Below are 17,624 nucleotides of genomic sequence, written 5' to 3'. Positions count from 1 at the left end.
CCCCTCAATAAGCAATTTGAATCTCTTTCACACATTATAACTCGGCCAAGTCAACTGAAGCTTTAAATAGGAAATTATTCCACTCTGGAGAAATACTAATTTTCATAAGGAAAGTACCTTCCACCAAAATTAAAGAGCTATTTCAAATCCTTCCATTTCTCATTTTATCTATCAGTTAAATAACTTCTTTCAGCACAGTGAGCATATTATTACTTTACTATTTTATCATTATAAAAGAGAGGTAGGGCAAATATGTACATGTCCTGCTAGGTAATTCAGGGGAGGACTACTACTAAAGGCATTATGCTGATACAACATTGATTTTTTAAAGAAGGCCATGTATAGAAATAGCACTAGTTTATGATTTCATAGAAGTTTATATTCTTACAGTCCTCATTTCTGTTTTCTGTCATTATTAGTTACTCTTTATGAAGTAACATACTTTACTTTTTAGAACAAAAGCTGAAGCTGATCTTTGGAGAGATGTAGGGTTGTTTTGCTTTCTCCTTTGCAAAGTTACTTTGCTTTTATGGGCCTCAGTTTCTTCATCTGGAAAATGAGAAGATGCTTCCAGATGAGTCCCAGGTTCTCTGATAGCAAACAAGGCCACCATGTTTGCTAAGAGAGAGGTAGGCTAACCTGTAGAACTCTGGAGATGATTTTCCATACTAATAGCCTTAAGAAGTGAGTTGGGAAGACTGACAGCACACTGCTACCAATAGACAAAAGGGTGGGTTGGTCAGTGGGTCACACTTAGTGATCTCCCCTTGCCCCTTCCCCCTTCAGTGTGCCGCTGAGTGGACTAGGGGTGCCAGGAAAAGGCCAGCTTTCCGTGGATGATTAAACCTTACAGAAGTGGTAGTCAGCAGAGGTGGAGAATTTCAAAGTTACATGACTTATCAAACCACAAAATATGCGCAAGTTGGGGGAAGTTTAGTGGGAAATGCATTTGGATAGGTAGGAAGAAGAAGGGACGGAAGAACACCTAGAGTTCTTGAGGCCATTTTCATGGGCTTGGCTTTCAGTTGCAGTGAGCTCTGGAGCCACTGGAGTAGAATAGTGATGTGATCCAACTTATTTTTTAAAATAATGACTTTGGCTTCTGAGTTGAGAGTAGATTTTATGAAGATGGGGGCAAAAGGAAGAAAAACAGTCAGGAGGCTCTTGCAATAGTCCAAGAGTGAGATGAGGGCAGCTAGGATGAGGGTGACAGTAGTGGGGAAGAGAACTGCTTACATTCTGGGGATGTCTTGAAGTTAGAGCTGACAGGATTCACTGATTTATTGGATGTGGGTTTGAGAGAAAGAGAAAGAGAGCCATCAAAGGAGGCTGCAATGATATGTGGAAGAATGAGGGAGAGAAATTGGGTGAGGGAAATCAGGAGTGTGGTTTTGACTATGGTAAATTTATATGTTAGACATTCAAATAGAAATTTTTAAGCAGGAAGCTGAATATAGATGTCCGACATTCAGGGTGAATTTTGCTTTTGTGAAGCATCTTTTCTTCTCTTTTGCCTATTTTCTGTAGAGGTGATGGTATTTTTTCATATCAATTGATAAGGTCTTATGCATTAAGGGAATTAATCCTTTGATATGTATGTTGTAAATGTTTCTTCCAACTATTCATTTGGTTTATAATTTTGTTTTTAATTTTTAGAAATGTAAAATATTCCCAGAATCAAATATTTTCTTGTTTTATTTGTTCCAGTGTTATTTTGTTCAGCATTAGATACTCTACTGTATGTTCATTTCATTTATCATGATTCTTAATGACTTTTTATCCTTGATGTCATTGGGAATTTATTTTTGTATTTGGGGTGACACAAAGATCCAAGAGAACTTAGAGAATGAGCTATTCTAACAGTGAAATTCAGCTGGAATAAATGTATGGCTCTTACTTGTCTCTGAGATGTGACTTAAGCTTGCTGAAAAGGGGATCAAGACATATAATGGGGCTGCCTAAAAGGCTGGTGTAACTTTTAGCATAGTTAATAAATATATGATACCTACCTGTATCTAGAAAGGTGACACTCTTGCCTCTGGAGTGTTGGGTTTGGTTTAGGATGCTACACCTGAGGGACATGCAGGAACTGGAATCCATTCAGAAGAACGTAGCTGGCAGTGTGTAAGAACTCGGAAGACAGCCTGTGAGGGAGGATTTGCTGCACTTCGGGTGTAGTTCAAACAAGGGATGCTGCTTTCTAATATTTAAGAATCATGGTGGAGAATAGCGGGACAGGGAGGAAAGCTAGCACTTAGGCGTGCAGAGTAAGCTTGATGGGGAGTGAACAATTAGTAGTAAAACAAGTAGGACCCGTGAGACGAGCTTTTTATGCTTTCCTCCTTTCAGACCCTTGACTGAATACGGTGCCAGTTGTGGACTCAACCAACAGTTTAAGAGCTGTGGGGAATGTGGGGCCGAGTGCCATGAAAGTTTAAAGAACTGGAAAATGGGATGCATTCGAATAAAGGCCAAAACTATGGCTATTATTTAGCTTGGAGAAGAAAATCACAGGAGGCGGCTTAGTTATGAAGTGTATGAAACGTCCTTCTATCAAGAAGTTTCCACCTGAACTCTCACTTCACCTCAGCCAGGGCTTCTTAGCAAGCAGATTTATGTATTTATTTCGTGTATTCCCTCTTCTTCCTCTTTTTTTACTTTTTCAAAAACACTATCGTCTCACTTTCTCCCACTGCCATTAGACACACACATACTTTCTCCTCTCACGAGAGTCTCACTGATAAGCTAAAATATGGACCATTTGCCTCGAATGAACTATCCTATGCTTGGGCAGTTTATCTCTTTTTTTTCTGTGATAAAATGTAATTTAAAACTTATGTCTTCGTAAAGCTTTCCTTGACAAAGCCTTAACCTTGGTGAAAAGAGATCGACATATGTAGTGGGCTGCCTGAAAGGGTGATGCAATTTTTGGCATAGTTAGTTGGATATATAACATCTGTGTTGAGAAAGATGACAGTCCTGCCTCTGGAGTGTTGGATTCGGTTCAGGATTCTACACTTGAGGGGCATGCAAGAACTGGAATGCATTTAGAAGAGCATAACTGGGAGCACGAAAGAACTCAGAAGATAGCCTGAGGGAGGATTTACTGAACTTTGGGTGTAATCCAAGCAAGAGATGCTGTTTTCAAATATTCAAGAATTATGGTAGAGAACGGGTCGACAGGGATGAAAACTAACACTTAGGCCTGCAGAGTAAGCTTAACGGTGTGTGTCTCTGTGTGTGTATATAGTGAGTAGTAAAACAAGTAGGACCCCTGAGACAAGCCTGACTAGCTAATTCACTTTTCTTTAGTACTCTCCTTCTGTAAAAATCGTATGTGGAACATTCCGTGTTTATCTTATGTATCTCTGAAATTGATAATTTATATTTTACATATTATAGGTAGTATATATAATGATGTATGTAGACATTATGTATATATACACAGTGTTATTTGTATATCTATTCTTCAAAGAATTGTTCAGCGACACATCTAGACTTCGTGATTTTAAAGATAAATACATGCTTATATTGTGTCTTCTTTTGACTGTAATCTGCATGAATTCAGGGCTGCTTCTACTAGGAGAGTTCTCAGTAGTGGTGACTGGTTGGACTCAGTATGTATTCATCTGTTTGCTTATTTATTCATTCTGTCGTTCACTCAGTCATATACCCTGTATTTGTTGGGTGTTTACTGTGTTCCTGGCACTCTTCTAGGCTAAGAGAATATAGTAATGAACAAAACAAAACAAAACAAACCCAAACCCCAACCCCTGCCATTTTAAAGCTCACATTTCCATGGAGGAGAGACAGATAATAAATACACGTGCAGTGTCAGGTGGTGTTAAGTACTATGGAGAAGGGCTGTGATCGCACCATTTGGGCAGCTGAGGTAGGAAGATAGCTTGAGCCCAGGAGTTCAAGACTGCAGTGAGCTACGATCAGGCCAGTGTACTCCAGCCTGGGTGAGCAAGACCCTGTCTCAAAAAAAAAAAAAAAAAAAAGGTACTATAGCAGGATAGCAAGAGAGGGAATGAGGTTAGATATTGATTAATTGATCAACTGCCTTTGAATATGTAAAGCATAATTACTGGAGATTTAGGTTGAAAAGTAAGAATTACTAAAAATGATATCCGTTACCTTAGAAGTTTGTACGTTCTCCTTTTAAAATAAGCTTAGTATAACTTTAAGTGTAACCCTACTCAGGGAATGAGGCACCGTACCAAAGTTTAATTAAATTCTGTGAATCTCAGAGATTATTTGTCATTTATGTGCTTAGCTCAAGCAAATATTATAGGAAATTGGATGATGTTACTCTATATTTATTACCCATCCACCTTTCCCTACAGGAGGGAGGATTAGATTTAGACTAAATCTCATTTATAGTAAATGTAGTTTGGTTTAATTTGAAGCAGAAATTCCTTTTACTTCACAGCAGGATATAGCTTCTCATTGTCATGTATAAATTATATTAGCCCATAAAAATGTTTTTTATTGTGCTACTTAACATTTTGCAACCAATTAAACTACATTTTCTTCCAGAGTCTCCTGTCAGTCAGTGATATCATCAGCCATAACCACTGCATGAGCCAGAGACCTGGGCGTCACTCCATGACTCCCGATTCCTCCCCTCTCATAACCCGTCATCACATTAGACCAAATGCACCTTGAATGGACTTGAATGGTACCTACCATTCTCTCTCCCACCTGGTTTCCATGCTTTCCCTTGCCCCCCCAATGCATCTTCTACAGTGTAGTAAGTGATCTTTTCAGATCTCAAGACTTGTGTGACCCCCTGGTTTAAATGACTTTTAGTGGCTTGAATAAAGATCACGTCTTTCATAAGACCCACAAGCTGTGCACGTAACCTCCTGTCTACCTTTCGGGTCTTGTTTTCACGTTTCCCCTCTCTCCTTCAGCTCTGTGGATATGGTACATCCTCTCCTGTTGCATGGCGTACAGAAGGAATCCCTGTGCATTGTGCTTCCTTTAATGTTGTCTCTTAGGAAAGCTTCTCCTGATTGCTGCTTCTTCCCCCACTATAGAAGCACAGTTCTTTCTTAGAACTTAGCTCAGGTATAATTTTACATATATTAATGTAACCTATTAGTCAAATAATGTAAGCAATCAGTTAAAGCATATAAACTAATTTATTAATAGTTGAGTTTGGTAGCAAATTAGTTTTGACATTAGCTACACAAAGAAAGACAGATTTATGAATTTTCTTGGAATTTAATTGCGTGGAACTATAAAGTTTGCCAACGACTAGAAGATTCCACAGTGGACATTAAAAGTACACACTGATTTTGGTTACCTAGTTACCCTGGCTGTGTACCTAAGAGTATCTGTTGGAATTCTGGAAAACTTTGAAGAAAATTATGTAATAGAACAAACTTTAAATCACATTCTTACATTTTTAAAAGAAGAGTGACATCCAGTATTATTTCTCTGGATTTTATTCTTATTTTTTAAGTTTAGAGTATTTAAAGGAAACCAGTATTTCTACCCTCCTCACTACTTTGAAAAAAATATACATATTTAGATTGGCATAATATTTTATGGTGTGATTAAAATTGGGCTCAGAAGAGATGGTGACCCTTGCACATTTTAAGATTTTTATTTCCTTAATTTCCATTTCAATGCTATACATCTTTCCTGGAGCCTTGCAACTATGAATCATGGAAGAAAATTAAATTGATTCTGTATTCTTCAATCCTACAATTTGGCAGTGAGAATATTTTTTTCCCTAAAAATGACTCATTTACAAAGAGGCTTTCTGTGAACATGGAAAAGACTTAAATACTGTCAGAAATCTTGCAGATGAGGGTAGGGTGGATATTTGGACCTGTTAATAATTGCAATATGGCATAAATTCATGTAGAACAGTATTAATCAGTTAAAGATCATAGGAAAGTTGTAGTTCTGCAGTGAAACACAGAAACTTGTGTGTTCAGAACAATAAAAATTCAGTAAGCTATGTAAAAAGCTTATCATTTTTCCTGTTTTAGGGCATTTTTCTTGTTTTAAGATACCATGCTATGAGTCAACCAATGTTTTATTTCTTTCTCTTCTTGGAAATTGTTCTGTGTTGTCATATTCCCCCCATTAACCTTTATTTTCCTGATTTTTACTCCAAAATTGTTTTTTTTAATTTCATCTGATTTCTTCTGGTGTTTTTCCTGGGGATCCCCCAGCTTGGATTTGGTGTGGTTTTCTTTATTTTGTTACTAGGCATGTTTCCTCTAGCTTCTAAAATCAACTTTGTTGATGAAGTATCACAAGAATGGAAAAACAAACACCACATATACTCAATACTAAATTGGAACTAATCAGTCAACACCTATGTGCACATATGGAACTAAAACTCAACAAAAATCAAGCAGGTGGGAGGGGGAGGAAGGGAAGGGTAAATTCATACCTAATGGGTACAGTGAGCACTAACTGACTGAAGGGAACGTTTATAACTTCAACTCAAACTGTACAAAAGCAAATTAGTAAACAAAATGTGTGTACCCCCGTAAAATTCTGAAATAGAAAAAAGTCAACTTTGAATTTCTTTCTGCAACTAAGATCTCAAAAATGCATCTCATTATAAGCTTAAGAAATATACATACCACGGTATTCTTATATTGTGGGAAGCATTTAATGTTTATTCCGGTATTGGAATTCCTGCAAGGACAAAACAAACAGAGCCATTCAGTGGTTGGGGAACCTGAGGCCTTAAGGCAGCATGTGGCTTTCTAGGTCCTAAAGTGCGGCCTTTTATTGGAATCCAAACTTTACAGAACAAATGCTTTTATTAAAGGGGGTATATCAGAGAAAGATAAAGCTTTTTCTTGCCTCCTTTGGTGCTTATAAAAGAACAATCTTGAAATCAGAAGGCTGCAGGCTCCCCACCCGTGTAGTGTTCTCGTACTTTTGTTATAATTGTCATCTGGTCTGAGGAGAATAAAGAAACTCATGTTTATTGAGTTCCTGACATCTGCCAGACATATTCACCTGTGACTCCATTTGTTTCGTTTCAAAAGTGAAGCATTCTTATCTCAGTTTATGGTAAGAAACTAAGTCTTTGCTAGGCAAAGTGACTTAGCCAAAATCTCATAGAAAGTAAAGGGAAAAGCAAAAATTCAGCCCAAGGTCTTTTCTAATTTCAAAGTTCATTCTCTTTCCACTTTACTGTGTTGCCTCCCAGAATTTGGGGATTTGTTGACTCTGCCTGAGGTCACATTATGAGTCAGAGGTGAGCTGGGAACACACTCCAGGGCATCTCCATATTCTTTTCATCTCTTAAAATGTAATGTGTCCTTTCTAACAAATGCACCACATCAACTTCTTCGAAGAGGAAGGACAGCACAGTGGCTTTTGATCTTTCGTAAAAGATTAATTTTTCTAAAAAAAATAATAAGGCAGATATGACATTTGGCTTAACTTTTGAAAGAATGGGAAAGAAAAGTAATTCATTAAATGTGAACTTTGCAGATGACCGACCATGTTGATCAATAGCCAATCTCCATGGTAACTTTCTTTTGAGGAATTTTATGAACATTCTTTTCCTCTGGGCACTCAGAATTCTAAATAATGTAAAAATAGTCATGCAAAATGGACTTCTTTGAATATGATGAGTCATTCTAGAATGATCAGATCTGCTCCACCATGAAGCACTTTCTGGTGATGTTCCCACTGGTTCTGTCAATTTAGTATATAACTGTGGGAAAGTACTTAACCTCCTGTGCCTTAGTTTCCTCAACTGAAAATTGGGATAACTTACAACCTACATTGAAGGGTGATTGTGAGGAGTAATATAAATTAATATATGTGAAATGTTTAGTGTGAAACATGATAAATACCATGTAAATCACTGCCATTATTTTCCCCAATTATAACAGCCTATTATAAATCATGTCAGACTATCTAGAGAATGCACAGAGGGTTTTAAAGGATCTGAAAGATATTCAAGGTGGTGGCATTTATAGTAATCCAATTCCATTCATTACTAGTAGTGACAGAGTTGAGATTCAATTTCAGGCCTGATTCCAAAGTGGTTGAGGGAAAGAGATTCAGTGATAGAGTGGTAGAGATATGGGACTGAGAAAGCTCTATGTAGATTAACTTTCTTCTTTCTTTTGACTGATCTTGAGAACAGGAAACACATGCTATTTCTCAAAGTTTCATTTTTCTACTGAAAGCTGCGCAAACATAACAGAGTTCCCTGGGTAAAGAGATTTTACACACTCACGTGCAGAGTAGATGACTTAAAGGTAAATTCTTCCAATGTTTGATCAGTAAAAATGTGCCCCCAAATGGGTCCAATGCTGTAAATATAGAAATGAATTAAATCTAGCCCCTGATCTGGAAGGGGCATATAATCCAGTGGTAGAGACAGTGCTTGTCCAGAGGGCAGATGGTGTGTTTGAAAGTTGCAGGTTGTTTTGTACAGAATGTGGAGATGTTTATAATGAGACTTCCTGTTCACTGATGAAGTGAGATGGTTAAGGATTGGGCAAGGGGACTCGAGAAATATTTGAATCTGAGACATCATGGAGAAATCATAGTGATATACTCTGTAAGGAACTGAATGGAGTATGAAGGAAGGGATGATGGTTAGTGATAAAAACTGTATAGTCCTCATCATTCTGAAAGTAACTGAAAAGGCATTTTACAAAATAGGAAATGTAAACGCATGTAAAAAGGAGAAAAACAATAATGTAAGATTGATCTTTCAGAGATAACCATTATTATTATTATAGTTAGCAAAGAATATTAGAATATTTGAAAATGTGAGTAGAAAAACAGAATTATGATGTCTCTAAAATTATAGTTAAAAATGTACTGACAGGCAAATGGATAAATACGAAGGCCAGAATAGATAGCCATGAATAGCCACATGGAAATGAAGCTCTTGGATTTAAGAATAAAGATGTAATGGAAACCTGAACGAGATCTGTGTTAATGTTGTCAGCAATAGAAACTGGTACCCAAACAGTAAGATCCATGAAAGATGGAATCTGAGTAGAGAATGGGAGTAAAGTAGAATCTGAGAGTGGTAAATGTATTTGCAGGTGCCAGGTGGTTCAAGTTAACCTGGCATCAGCCCTGGGAAACCTAGATAAATGTCCATGGCCTGCAAGTTTGTTTGGAGAAGTTGCCACGTGCTGAGTGAAGAATGAATAGTTTGCCTCTGTCTAACAAGGTGCTATTTTTTACCAAGATTCCAGTTTCTGGAGCAATGTGTAAGAAGCAGTGGAGATGAGACTTCTCTTCTCCCTCCTCTCCTAGCAGACAGTCCATCCTTGGGTGGTCATGGAGGCTTATGTCACAACCACATTCTTGAGTTTAACATCAACAGCTTTCTAAAATGAGCAATCCAAAGCAGGTTATAGACTTAATCTAAAGAATAACATTCATCAAGGTTTAATTTATTCCAGGGATTAACTCAGATACCATTAATCAGGTAGTTTAAAAATATATTACATTTGTTTAACCCTCCAGTGTCCTGAGCTGTTTCTCTCGTGAATATGTTGAATGTGTTCCCAATATATTCAGAACATTTCTTCAGGAGCTGTGAACAGCTCTATATTTTCATCCCCAAACTTTACTTTTAATTTAAGAATTTCTGGGTATTTTTATTTATTGAGAGCTATTCAAGATCTTTTCGTACACATTTTAAAGTATTTCATGAAGTGGAAGGGTATGGCTTCCTTATTAAGCATTTGATACTTTATCATTTTGGAACAATCACTAAGTGAAGTTTTAGGTATAACATACTTGAGATGAAGGTGAAACCTGAAATGGAGAGCTGTTCTTTGTAAATGTGCTGAAATATTAATTACTTTTTAATTTTTCTTTAGGGATATCAGGGAATTGCAGGATCACCAGGTGTTCCAGGATCTCCGGGAATACAAGTATGTGATACTTTTATACACATTTTAGGAATCTAATTTCTAATGAACCAGAAAACATAATTAATGGAATTTTATTTTGTGGTTAATCTAGGGAGCTCAAGGACTGCCAGGTTACAAAGGAGAACCAGGGAGAGACGGTGAAAAGGTAAACACACACAAATAAAAATGCAATCAATGGTTTAATTACTCACAGACAAAGGGTATAAGCTATGATGGCTCCCATTCAATAGTATTCACCATGGTGAATTCCGAAATTTCTGGGCTCAGAAATTTGTCAGTGGCCATTTGCCAATAAAGCTCACAAAGGCTTTATCACTAGGTAAAAATGATCATCACTGGTGACTGTCCAACGGGACAGATGTTGGCATTGCCTTGATGCCATATTTTCTGTGGTTAAGCTCCACAGACAGCTACCTTCTGAGAAAGGAGTGGATTATATGAAAAGAATGTGTTACCATGTTAGCCTTGGATAGCCCTATACCTGAGGGTCCATCTCCACAATAGGTGTCTATCTGGCAAGTGCCCTATTGGCTTAGCCTTAATGGACTTTTCCCTTAGGGTTTCACTGGGTACAGACAACATTTGTATTACTGACTCTCTCTCTCTCTCTCTTTTTTTTTTTTTTAACAACTCTGAGATTTGCCAAGTTTCCTATTGAAGTATATGTTGTTTAAATATTTTAAATAAGTTAGTACCTTCCCATGGATCCAGTCGATACCTACTGGCCCTAGTGGCTAGTCCATGTCTGAGATGCTCACCATTTGTATTTGCCCAGATTCCCATGTTGATTTGTTTGCTTAATTTCTAAAGTACAGTCTTATTTGCAAAGTCTTTGAAGGCACTTTGCTGTTTGCTCATGCTGAAAACCTACAGTAATTTTCTAAGTGTCATCTTTCCAAAATTCTTAACTTTACTAAAATAATGTGCACAGTATTCATATCTGAGACATACTGATCTAGACTATATCCGTGTCATGTTTTTATGGTTGCTTATGCTGGTTGCAGAAAATTGTAGCTGTTAAAGTGCCATATCAAATGTGAAGGATCTACTACTTTCATACTATGTGATCTAGGGCAAGTTACTTAATGTCTCTGAATCTTATTTTCTTTGTTGACAAAATGGGGATTTTAAAAATAGGGTCAATGTGAGGATTAAATGAGATAATATATGAAAAGTACATAGTATGGTTCCTGGCATAGGGCTTTTTAAAAAAATAAGTGGTTATTTCTCTTGCTCTGTCTTGTTCACCCAGTAGCATGGTGGTAGTGGGATGTAGCATGGGTTGAGCTGGCGTGAGTCATGAGCGAGTCATGAATAAGAGCGGTCACTAGAGCAAATAGGAGGGTTAGTGACTGGAAAAGAAACAGAGAAAATGGAATAGGTAATGGCAACTTTCCAATATGGGGAGAATTAGAGGAGGTAGAGCAGAAGCAATAGTCAATATAATTCCCAAAGCAGAAGTATAAAATCCTCTTGTTGTCCATGGAGTGGCCCTGAGTCTCTCTGAATCTCTTAAGCCACCGAGGAATCTCTGCCAGTTTTAAATGATGTAGGAATCTTTAGAGACGGCAGGAGCAGGCCAGGCCACAGGAATGGAAGATGTCTTATATACCCATGCTCTGGGGGTGTCGTGGGAGACAGTGTGACCTCCTTCAGGTGAAAGGGGGATTCCACCCGGAGGGTAAGGATACCTGCTCTGAGGAGACCATGTGCTGGGTGCCTCACCTGCGTTCTAGTCCACAGGATCATTGCTGTCTCTTTGCATTCTCATAGACAGCCTGCTTTTGGAGAAAACAATGTGTGAACAAATTAATGAATAAATTAATTTTCCCTTTAGTTGAGGTTTTTATTTATCCTTTTAAATTGACAGATAAAATTGTATGCATTTACTGTGTACAACATGATTTTTAAAGTATTTATACATTGTAGAATGACTAAATCTAGCTAATTAACATATACATCACCTCACATGGTTATTTTTCTTGTGAGAACATGTCAAATCCACTTTTAGCATTTTTCAAGAATGTAATATATTGCTAACTATAGTCACCATGTTGTATAATAGATCTCTTGAACTTATTTGTCTTATCTAACTGAAATTTTGCATCCTTTGACCAACATCTTTTCAATACCACTTCCCACACCTCCCCAACCATTTCAGCCTCTGGTAACTACCATTCTACTCTCTGCTTCTGTAAGATCAACATTTTTAGAGTCCACATGTGAGTGAGACCATGCAGTATTTGTCTTTCAGTGCCTGACTTATTTCACTTAACATAATGTTTTCCAGGTTCATCCATGTTGTTGCAAATAACAGGATTTCATTCTTTTTAATGGCAGAATAGTATTCCATTGTGTATATATACCACATTTTCTTTATCCATTCATCCACTGACAGACACTCAGGTCGATTCCATATCTTGGCTGCTGTGAATAATGCTGCAATAAACGTGGGAGTGTAGATATTTCATCAATGTACTTATTTCATTCTTCAGTTGAGTTTTAGAGAAAAAATGTAAAAAGGGGGCTTTTTATTTATACACCTTAGAAGAATTGAAATAAATTTTGTGAAAATAAATTTATGTTATTTAAAAATAAAAGAACAAGCATTCTACTAGTGGCATCTTAAACGAACTGCTTTCTTGTTTTGGGTCATTGTGCTGTCATTTAAATATAGGTGTGTGAATTTTACAAAGTCATACATTTTACTAGATAAGGTAAATAAGATGCATGTTTATACAAAGGTCTCTGTTTTCAGACCAGTACTGATTTCATTCAGAGCTAGTTATTTTCCGAAGTTCATTGTTGGGGTTAAACAGATTTGACACAGTCATTGTAGGCCTAAAATCACCATGTGCTACCTTCCAAGTTCCCGCCTCACATTCCCTGTGGCTTCTGAAAGTTCTTTACCCAGAGTTAAAATAATTTAGAAGTTAATTAAAGGTTTTTCCTTGATTATTCTTTCATAACATGGTTCCTTGATTTCAGTAATGGGAAGGTTAAAAAAATATACCCCAGAAACAGCTTTGACTTGTGGCAGTGCAGACATATTTTTTCCAGGCATCGTATAGTGGCCTTTGGGAGATTGTTCCACACAATACTGCTCTCCATTAGGATATTTTCCCAGAATAATTTCCATTTTGTGGATTTTCTCTGAAGTCTCCCACAAAGGAGTTTCCACTTAGGATAATTAAAATTAGATGTACTTTCTTGCTGACTTTAACATTCATTCTTCACATAACAGACAATAGAATGTGTATATATTTTGCAGGGTTTTATTTTTAACTAAATTCACTAAGTCAAAAGGAGTACTTAGCAAATGGTCTCTAACTGGTAATTCATTTTATTACACGCTTTAAAGCTATTGTTTGAAATCTAAAAATTGCTTTAAATACTTTAAAATAGTTCCTTAATCTTAAGGAAACCAAATATATTTCAATTGTATGGAGGAATATATTTTGTTAAAACTTATAGTAGGCTGTGTTGGATAATTGATATGTTTTTATGAGTTTTCAAATTGAGTATGAAACTTTTCATGACAAATTCAATTCTGGAGATGAAGGAAGTATTAATTTATTTTTTCAACCTATTTGGACTTTGTGCAAACTCATTACTCTATTTTTCTGGGCTTAAGAAGTAAAATTTATTAATTATATCTAAAGTATTATTGGACAAATTATACATTTATTTTCCTTTTTTTCTTTTTTTAAATTTCAGAATATTATGGTAGTACAAACATTTTGGTTACATATATTGCCTTTACATCTTTGTTAGAACATATAACATTTAAGAGGTCCCTTCAAAAACCTCACTTTCTCGTCCTCAGCATTCAGACTAGGGTGTCATGTGATGGGTGAGACTTTCCTATCTGAGTAAGTCCCTGCTTCTGGGCTTCAGCATCAAAAGACTAAGTGGCTTTACAGCAATTTCTATTATACAGTCAGTCATAACCAAGGAACTCCAACATATATTTTGAGAGAACAGTAATAAAGAACCAAGCTAAACGTGTTGTTAGGGAATGATATGTTAGAACTCAGTGTGTTAGTGGTGTTACTTCTTGCAGTATTCTTGAAGACCGAAAAACAAAAAAGTTTACAAAATTAAAACCAAGCCTATAGTGGCATAGGAAGGAGAAATAGAACTGGCTTAGCAAAGTTGCCTCCCTGTTCTGCTTTCTCCAAAGGGAGAGTAATGTACCTATGTAGCTTTCTGACAGCACCACGCCCCAAACACTAGCAAGTGTGTGTGTGTTTGTGTGTGTGTGTATGTGTGTGTATGTGTGTGCTGTATGCATATGAGAGCAGAGTGCTTAAAACAGTTACAGGTTGTAGGCTTGGTTCTGAATTCAGACAGCTTAACTCACAAGTCGTGCTTCTTCATCTGTTTAAACCTGGTTTTTATCATCTAGAAAGTAGAGGTTATAGCATTATATCATAGGCTTTCTGTGAAGATTAAATGAGGCCATGAATATGCTTGTCCTAAATTAAGCACTATAAGTTAGTGATGATGATGATAATAATGATGATTTGTTATTAGAACCACCATTATGCTGATTACCTAAGGTAAAAATTTTGGAAATACCTTTGGTTTATCCTTTATCCTTTCTCTAACTCTTGAAGTGCCCCATCTGAAACAATCAGACAGGAATTCTACCCTCTTACTTGCATATGTACCAATATCTGCCCCTCTTCCTGTTAATACGGGTGAATTGTCCATGTATAATCTATAATGCATCTTTCTCTATTACTTTGTGTTATTAATCAGCACTTTTCTTCTGTGTCGTGTGTTTTTTCTTTTCCTGTTAAATTTTCTCAATACTCCAAAGGATGACACATCTGAAACCAACCAAACAAAACCTTCCTTCCTCCACCATATAGCCTCCTGCAGCTACCAGCCTACTTCTGTTTCTTAACACAGTATTAGCACTCCAAAAGGCTTGCCTGTATTCTCTGGACCTTCTCACTTCCCTTTCTCTCTCCAGACCACTCCAGTCAGACTTCCATCCCAACTTTCTGCAGCATATTTAGATCACTAGTCTACCATCTTTGAAATCTAGTAGTTAGTCTTTTTTAATTATCTCTTCCTGTCTTTATGTCTCAACAGCCTTTGACACAGTAGACTATTCCCTCCTTCTCAGAATAGTTTCTTCTCTTGGCTTCTGGGATACCACATGCTCCTAAATTTCCACTTGCCATCACTAGTTCCCTTTTCATGTTTACTTTTTGGCTCCTCCTTCTCTATCCATTCTCTGAATGTTGGGGCGTCCCAGGATTAGGCTCTATGCCCTTCCTTTTCTTCCTTAATAGAGTCTATTATTGTAATATTATTAAGTATAAACTTATCTGGATATAAATATACATATTAAATATATAAATATACATGTTTTAAAATTATAGACAGAAATTATTAATACATTAATATAATTGATGTAATCATGAAATATTTTTAAACAAATGCATATAGAAACATATATACACAATGTTTTCAAAAAAATATTTTGCTTCCTTTGGATTTGTGGAAACCTTAGAATTTTTATAACCAGGCATTTTCAGAAAAAACTTTCTCTACCTTTTTTTTGGAAGGGATGAGGTACCACAATTTCCTTTTTTTTTTTTTTTGCATTCTTTCTTCAGAGGCTTTTCTTCTAATGCAGCACTGGCTCCACAGCACTAGCTGTGCCCTCTCTGAATATTCTCTGATATTAGGCTTTGTTGAGTGTTCCTCCTGTACAGATGGTGCTGACCTGTGTGTGCTTAGGTTTTTAATACTTCTGCAGCTGCTTTTGCAAAATCTTGATTATTTCCTGATTGTTCAACATTTTTTCTTTTCTTTTTTTTATTTTTTTTAGAGACAGAGTCTTGCTCTGTTACCCAGACTAGAGTGTAGTGGCTATTCACAGGTGTAATCATAGCTCACTGAGGCTTCAGACTCTTGGACTCTTGTGATCCTCCTGCATCAGCTGAGGATCCTCCAAAATAGCTGGGACTATAGGTGCATACTAATGCACCTATCCCTCTTTTCTTTTAAAACTGTATAATGGATTCAGTATCTTAGTTTATTATGAAGAACTGTTAATTCCAAGTCCTGATTCATTTATTGGCTGTTCTATTTTCTCTTTTTCTACTGGCATTATTAGGAAACTTACTACTTTCATTGAATTTTTGTAGAGTGCTTCATATTTTGTTGGTTCCAAACTCAATTTCCCTTCCTCACTTTTGGTATCATTGAGAAGTAACAACAGTCACTCAGTGGTAGGAGCTTGGGATTCTACTGTTTTTGTAGGGCTGAGTAGTCCAGTGGTAATCCCCAAACCCAAAGGGAATGCCCATTACTGTGTTAGGGAGAGGAAATATTTTAGTAGTTTTAAATAGTTCCCAATAAGTCATTATTGCCTGAGCCTGTGTAAGACTTAGCTTTTGTGTTTTTTTTCTTTAATCTGGAAGGAGAAGGAAACATAGATCCATGCAAGACTTGATGTATTGTATGCTTGAAGGGTTTTACTGTTGTGTGTACACTTTTCTATTTTATTCCTAGATGTGTTTTGCATTGCCATTATCCGTATGCATTCCTCATCACATTTAATCCTCGCAAAAAGTCCTATGATTTTAGTAAAGTAAATCGTACTGTACTCATTTAACATTAATTGTGAGGTAAATTATCCCTATTTTACAGTTTGGAAAACTGAAAAATGAGCTTGTCATTTGTCTGAAGTTACTCAAGGATAGGGGAGCTGAAATAAAATGCCTCACTCCCAGTCTGGCTTTCTTTTCCCTATATATATTTTTTCTTTGGCCAAATAGTTTTTCACAGTGTGATTTGTGGCTCTTTTACTCTGTTGCCTACACTGTGAGAGGAATCCCCGAATGCCTGTCAGTAGCCAAGAAGATATGTGGGGGAAGGAGCAGGATGGATGACTTCCCAAGGTTGTGCTGACTAGGCCATGAGAGAATACTCATGGTCCACTTATCTCCCTAGGGCGGAGGGATAGTTAACTTTAGATCAGGGGTGGGGAACCTGTGGCCTTAAGGCTACATGTATGGCCTTCTAGGTTCTTAAGTGCTGCCTTTTAACTGAATCCAAATTTTATAGAACAAATCCTTTTATTTTTATTAATACATTTTTGTTTGACTTTCATATTTTTATTTTATTTTTAAAGAACATATTTAACATACCAAAGAATAAAATAAATTTTAAGAAAATAATCCTCCCAGATTGACTGGCACAATTAGAACATTAGTAAGCCATAAGGGCTAAATTGATGGTTGCTATGCTCATAATTTAGTTCTAACTTCCCCTGCTTGACTGGCACCACTACTTCATGAGCTGGTTGGCAAGAGTTTATGGAGGTCGAGTATGCCAGTCTGTTATCAACCTTTGACAGTGGTGGACTGTATTTCTGTTTGAAGTGGAATTTGTGAATAGTTGCATAGCTCGACAGTATTTTTTAATTCTGTCTGCTTAACAGCCCATCATGTCAGAGAAGATCAAGAGAATGCTGAAGGAAAAAAACAAATTTTTTAATGAGGATTGGGAATTGCAATATATCTCATTTTTGCCAAAGATAAGATGATTTGCTTGCTTTGTGATACTACAATATCAGCATTAAAGAAATTCAATGCTCATCAGCATTATAATACTCATAAGGACCACAAATATTTTAAATTAGAGGGAGAGGCATGAAAACTTGTGTTGGAGAAATTAAAAGATGAAAAACAAAGGCAA

At 36.7% G+C, this 17,624-nt stretch overlaps 1 protein-coding gene across 1 annotated transcript in view; it reads left to right on the top strand.

Moving 5' to 3' along the window:
* COL21A1 (collagen type XXI alpha 1 chain) overlaps positions 1-17,624 on the top strand; it is a 189,192-nt gene that overhangs the window by 98,028 nt on the left and 73,540 nt on the right. The window contains exons 11-12 of the mRNA XM_045543782.1: positions 9,849-9,902; positions 9,994-10,047. Of these exons, the coding sequence (XP_045399738.1) occupies positions 9,849-9,902; positions 9,994-10,047 (108 nt within the window). The remainder of the gene's footprint in view (positions 1-9,848; positions 9,903-9,993; positions 10,048-17,624) is intronic.

The sequence above is a fragment of the Lemur catta genome, chromosome 2 (assembly GCF_020740605.2).
Source record: "Lemur catta isolate mLemCat1 chromosome 2, mLemCat1.pri, whole genome shotgun sequence".
Lineage (NCBI taxonomy): Eukaryota > Metazoa > Chordata > Mammalia > Primates > Lemuridae > Lemur > Lemur catta.
Note: the sequence above shows the minus strand (reverse complement) of the source record. Positions and strands in the feature narration are given on the sequence as shown.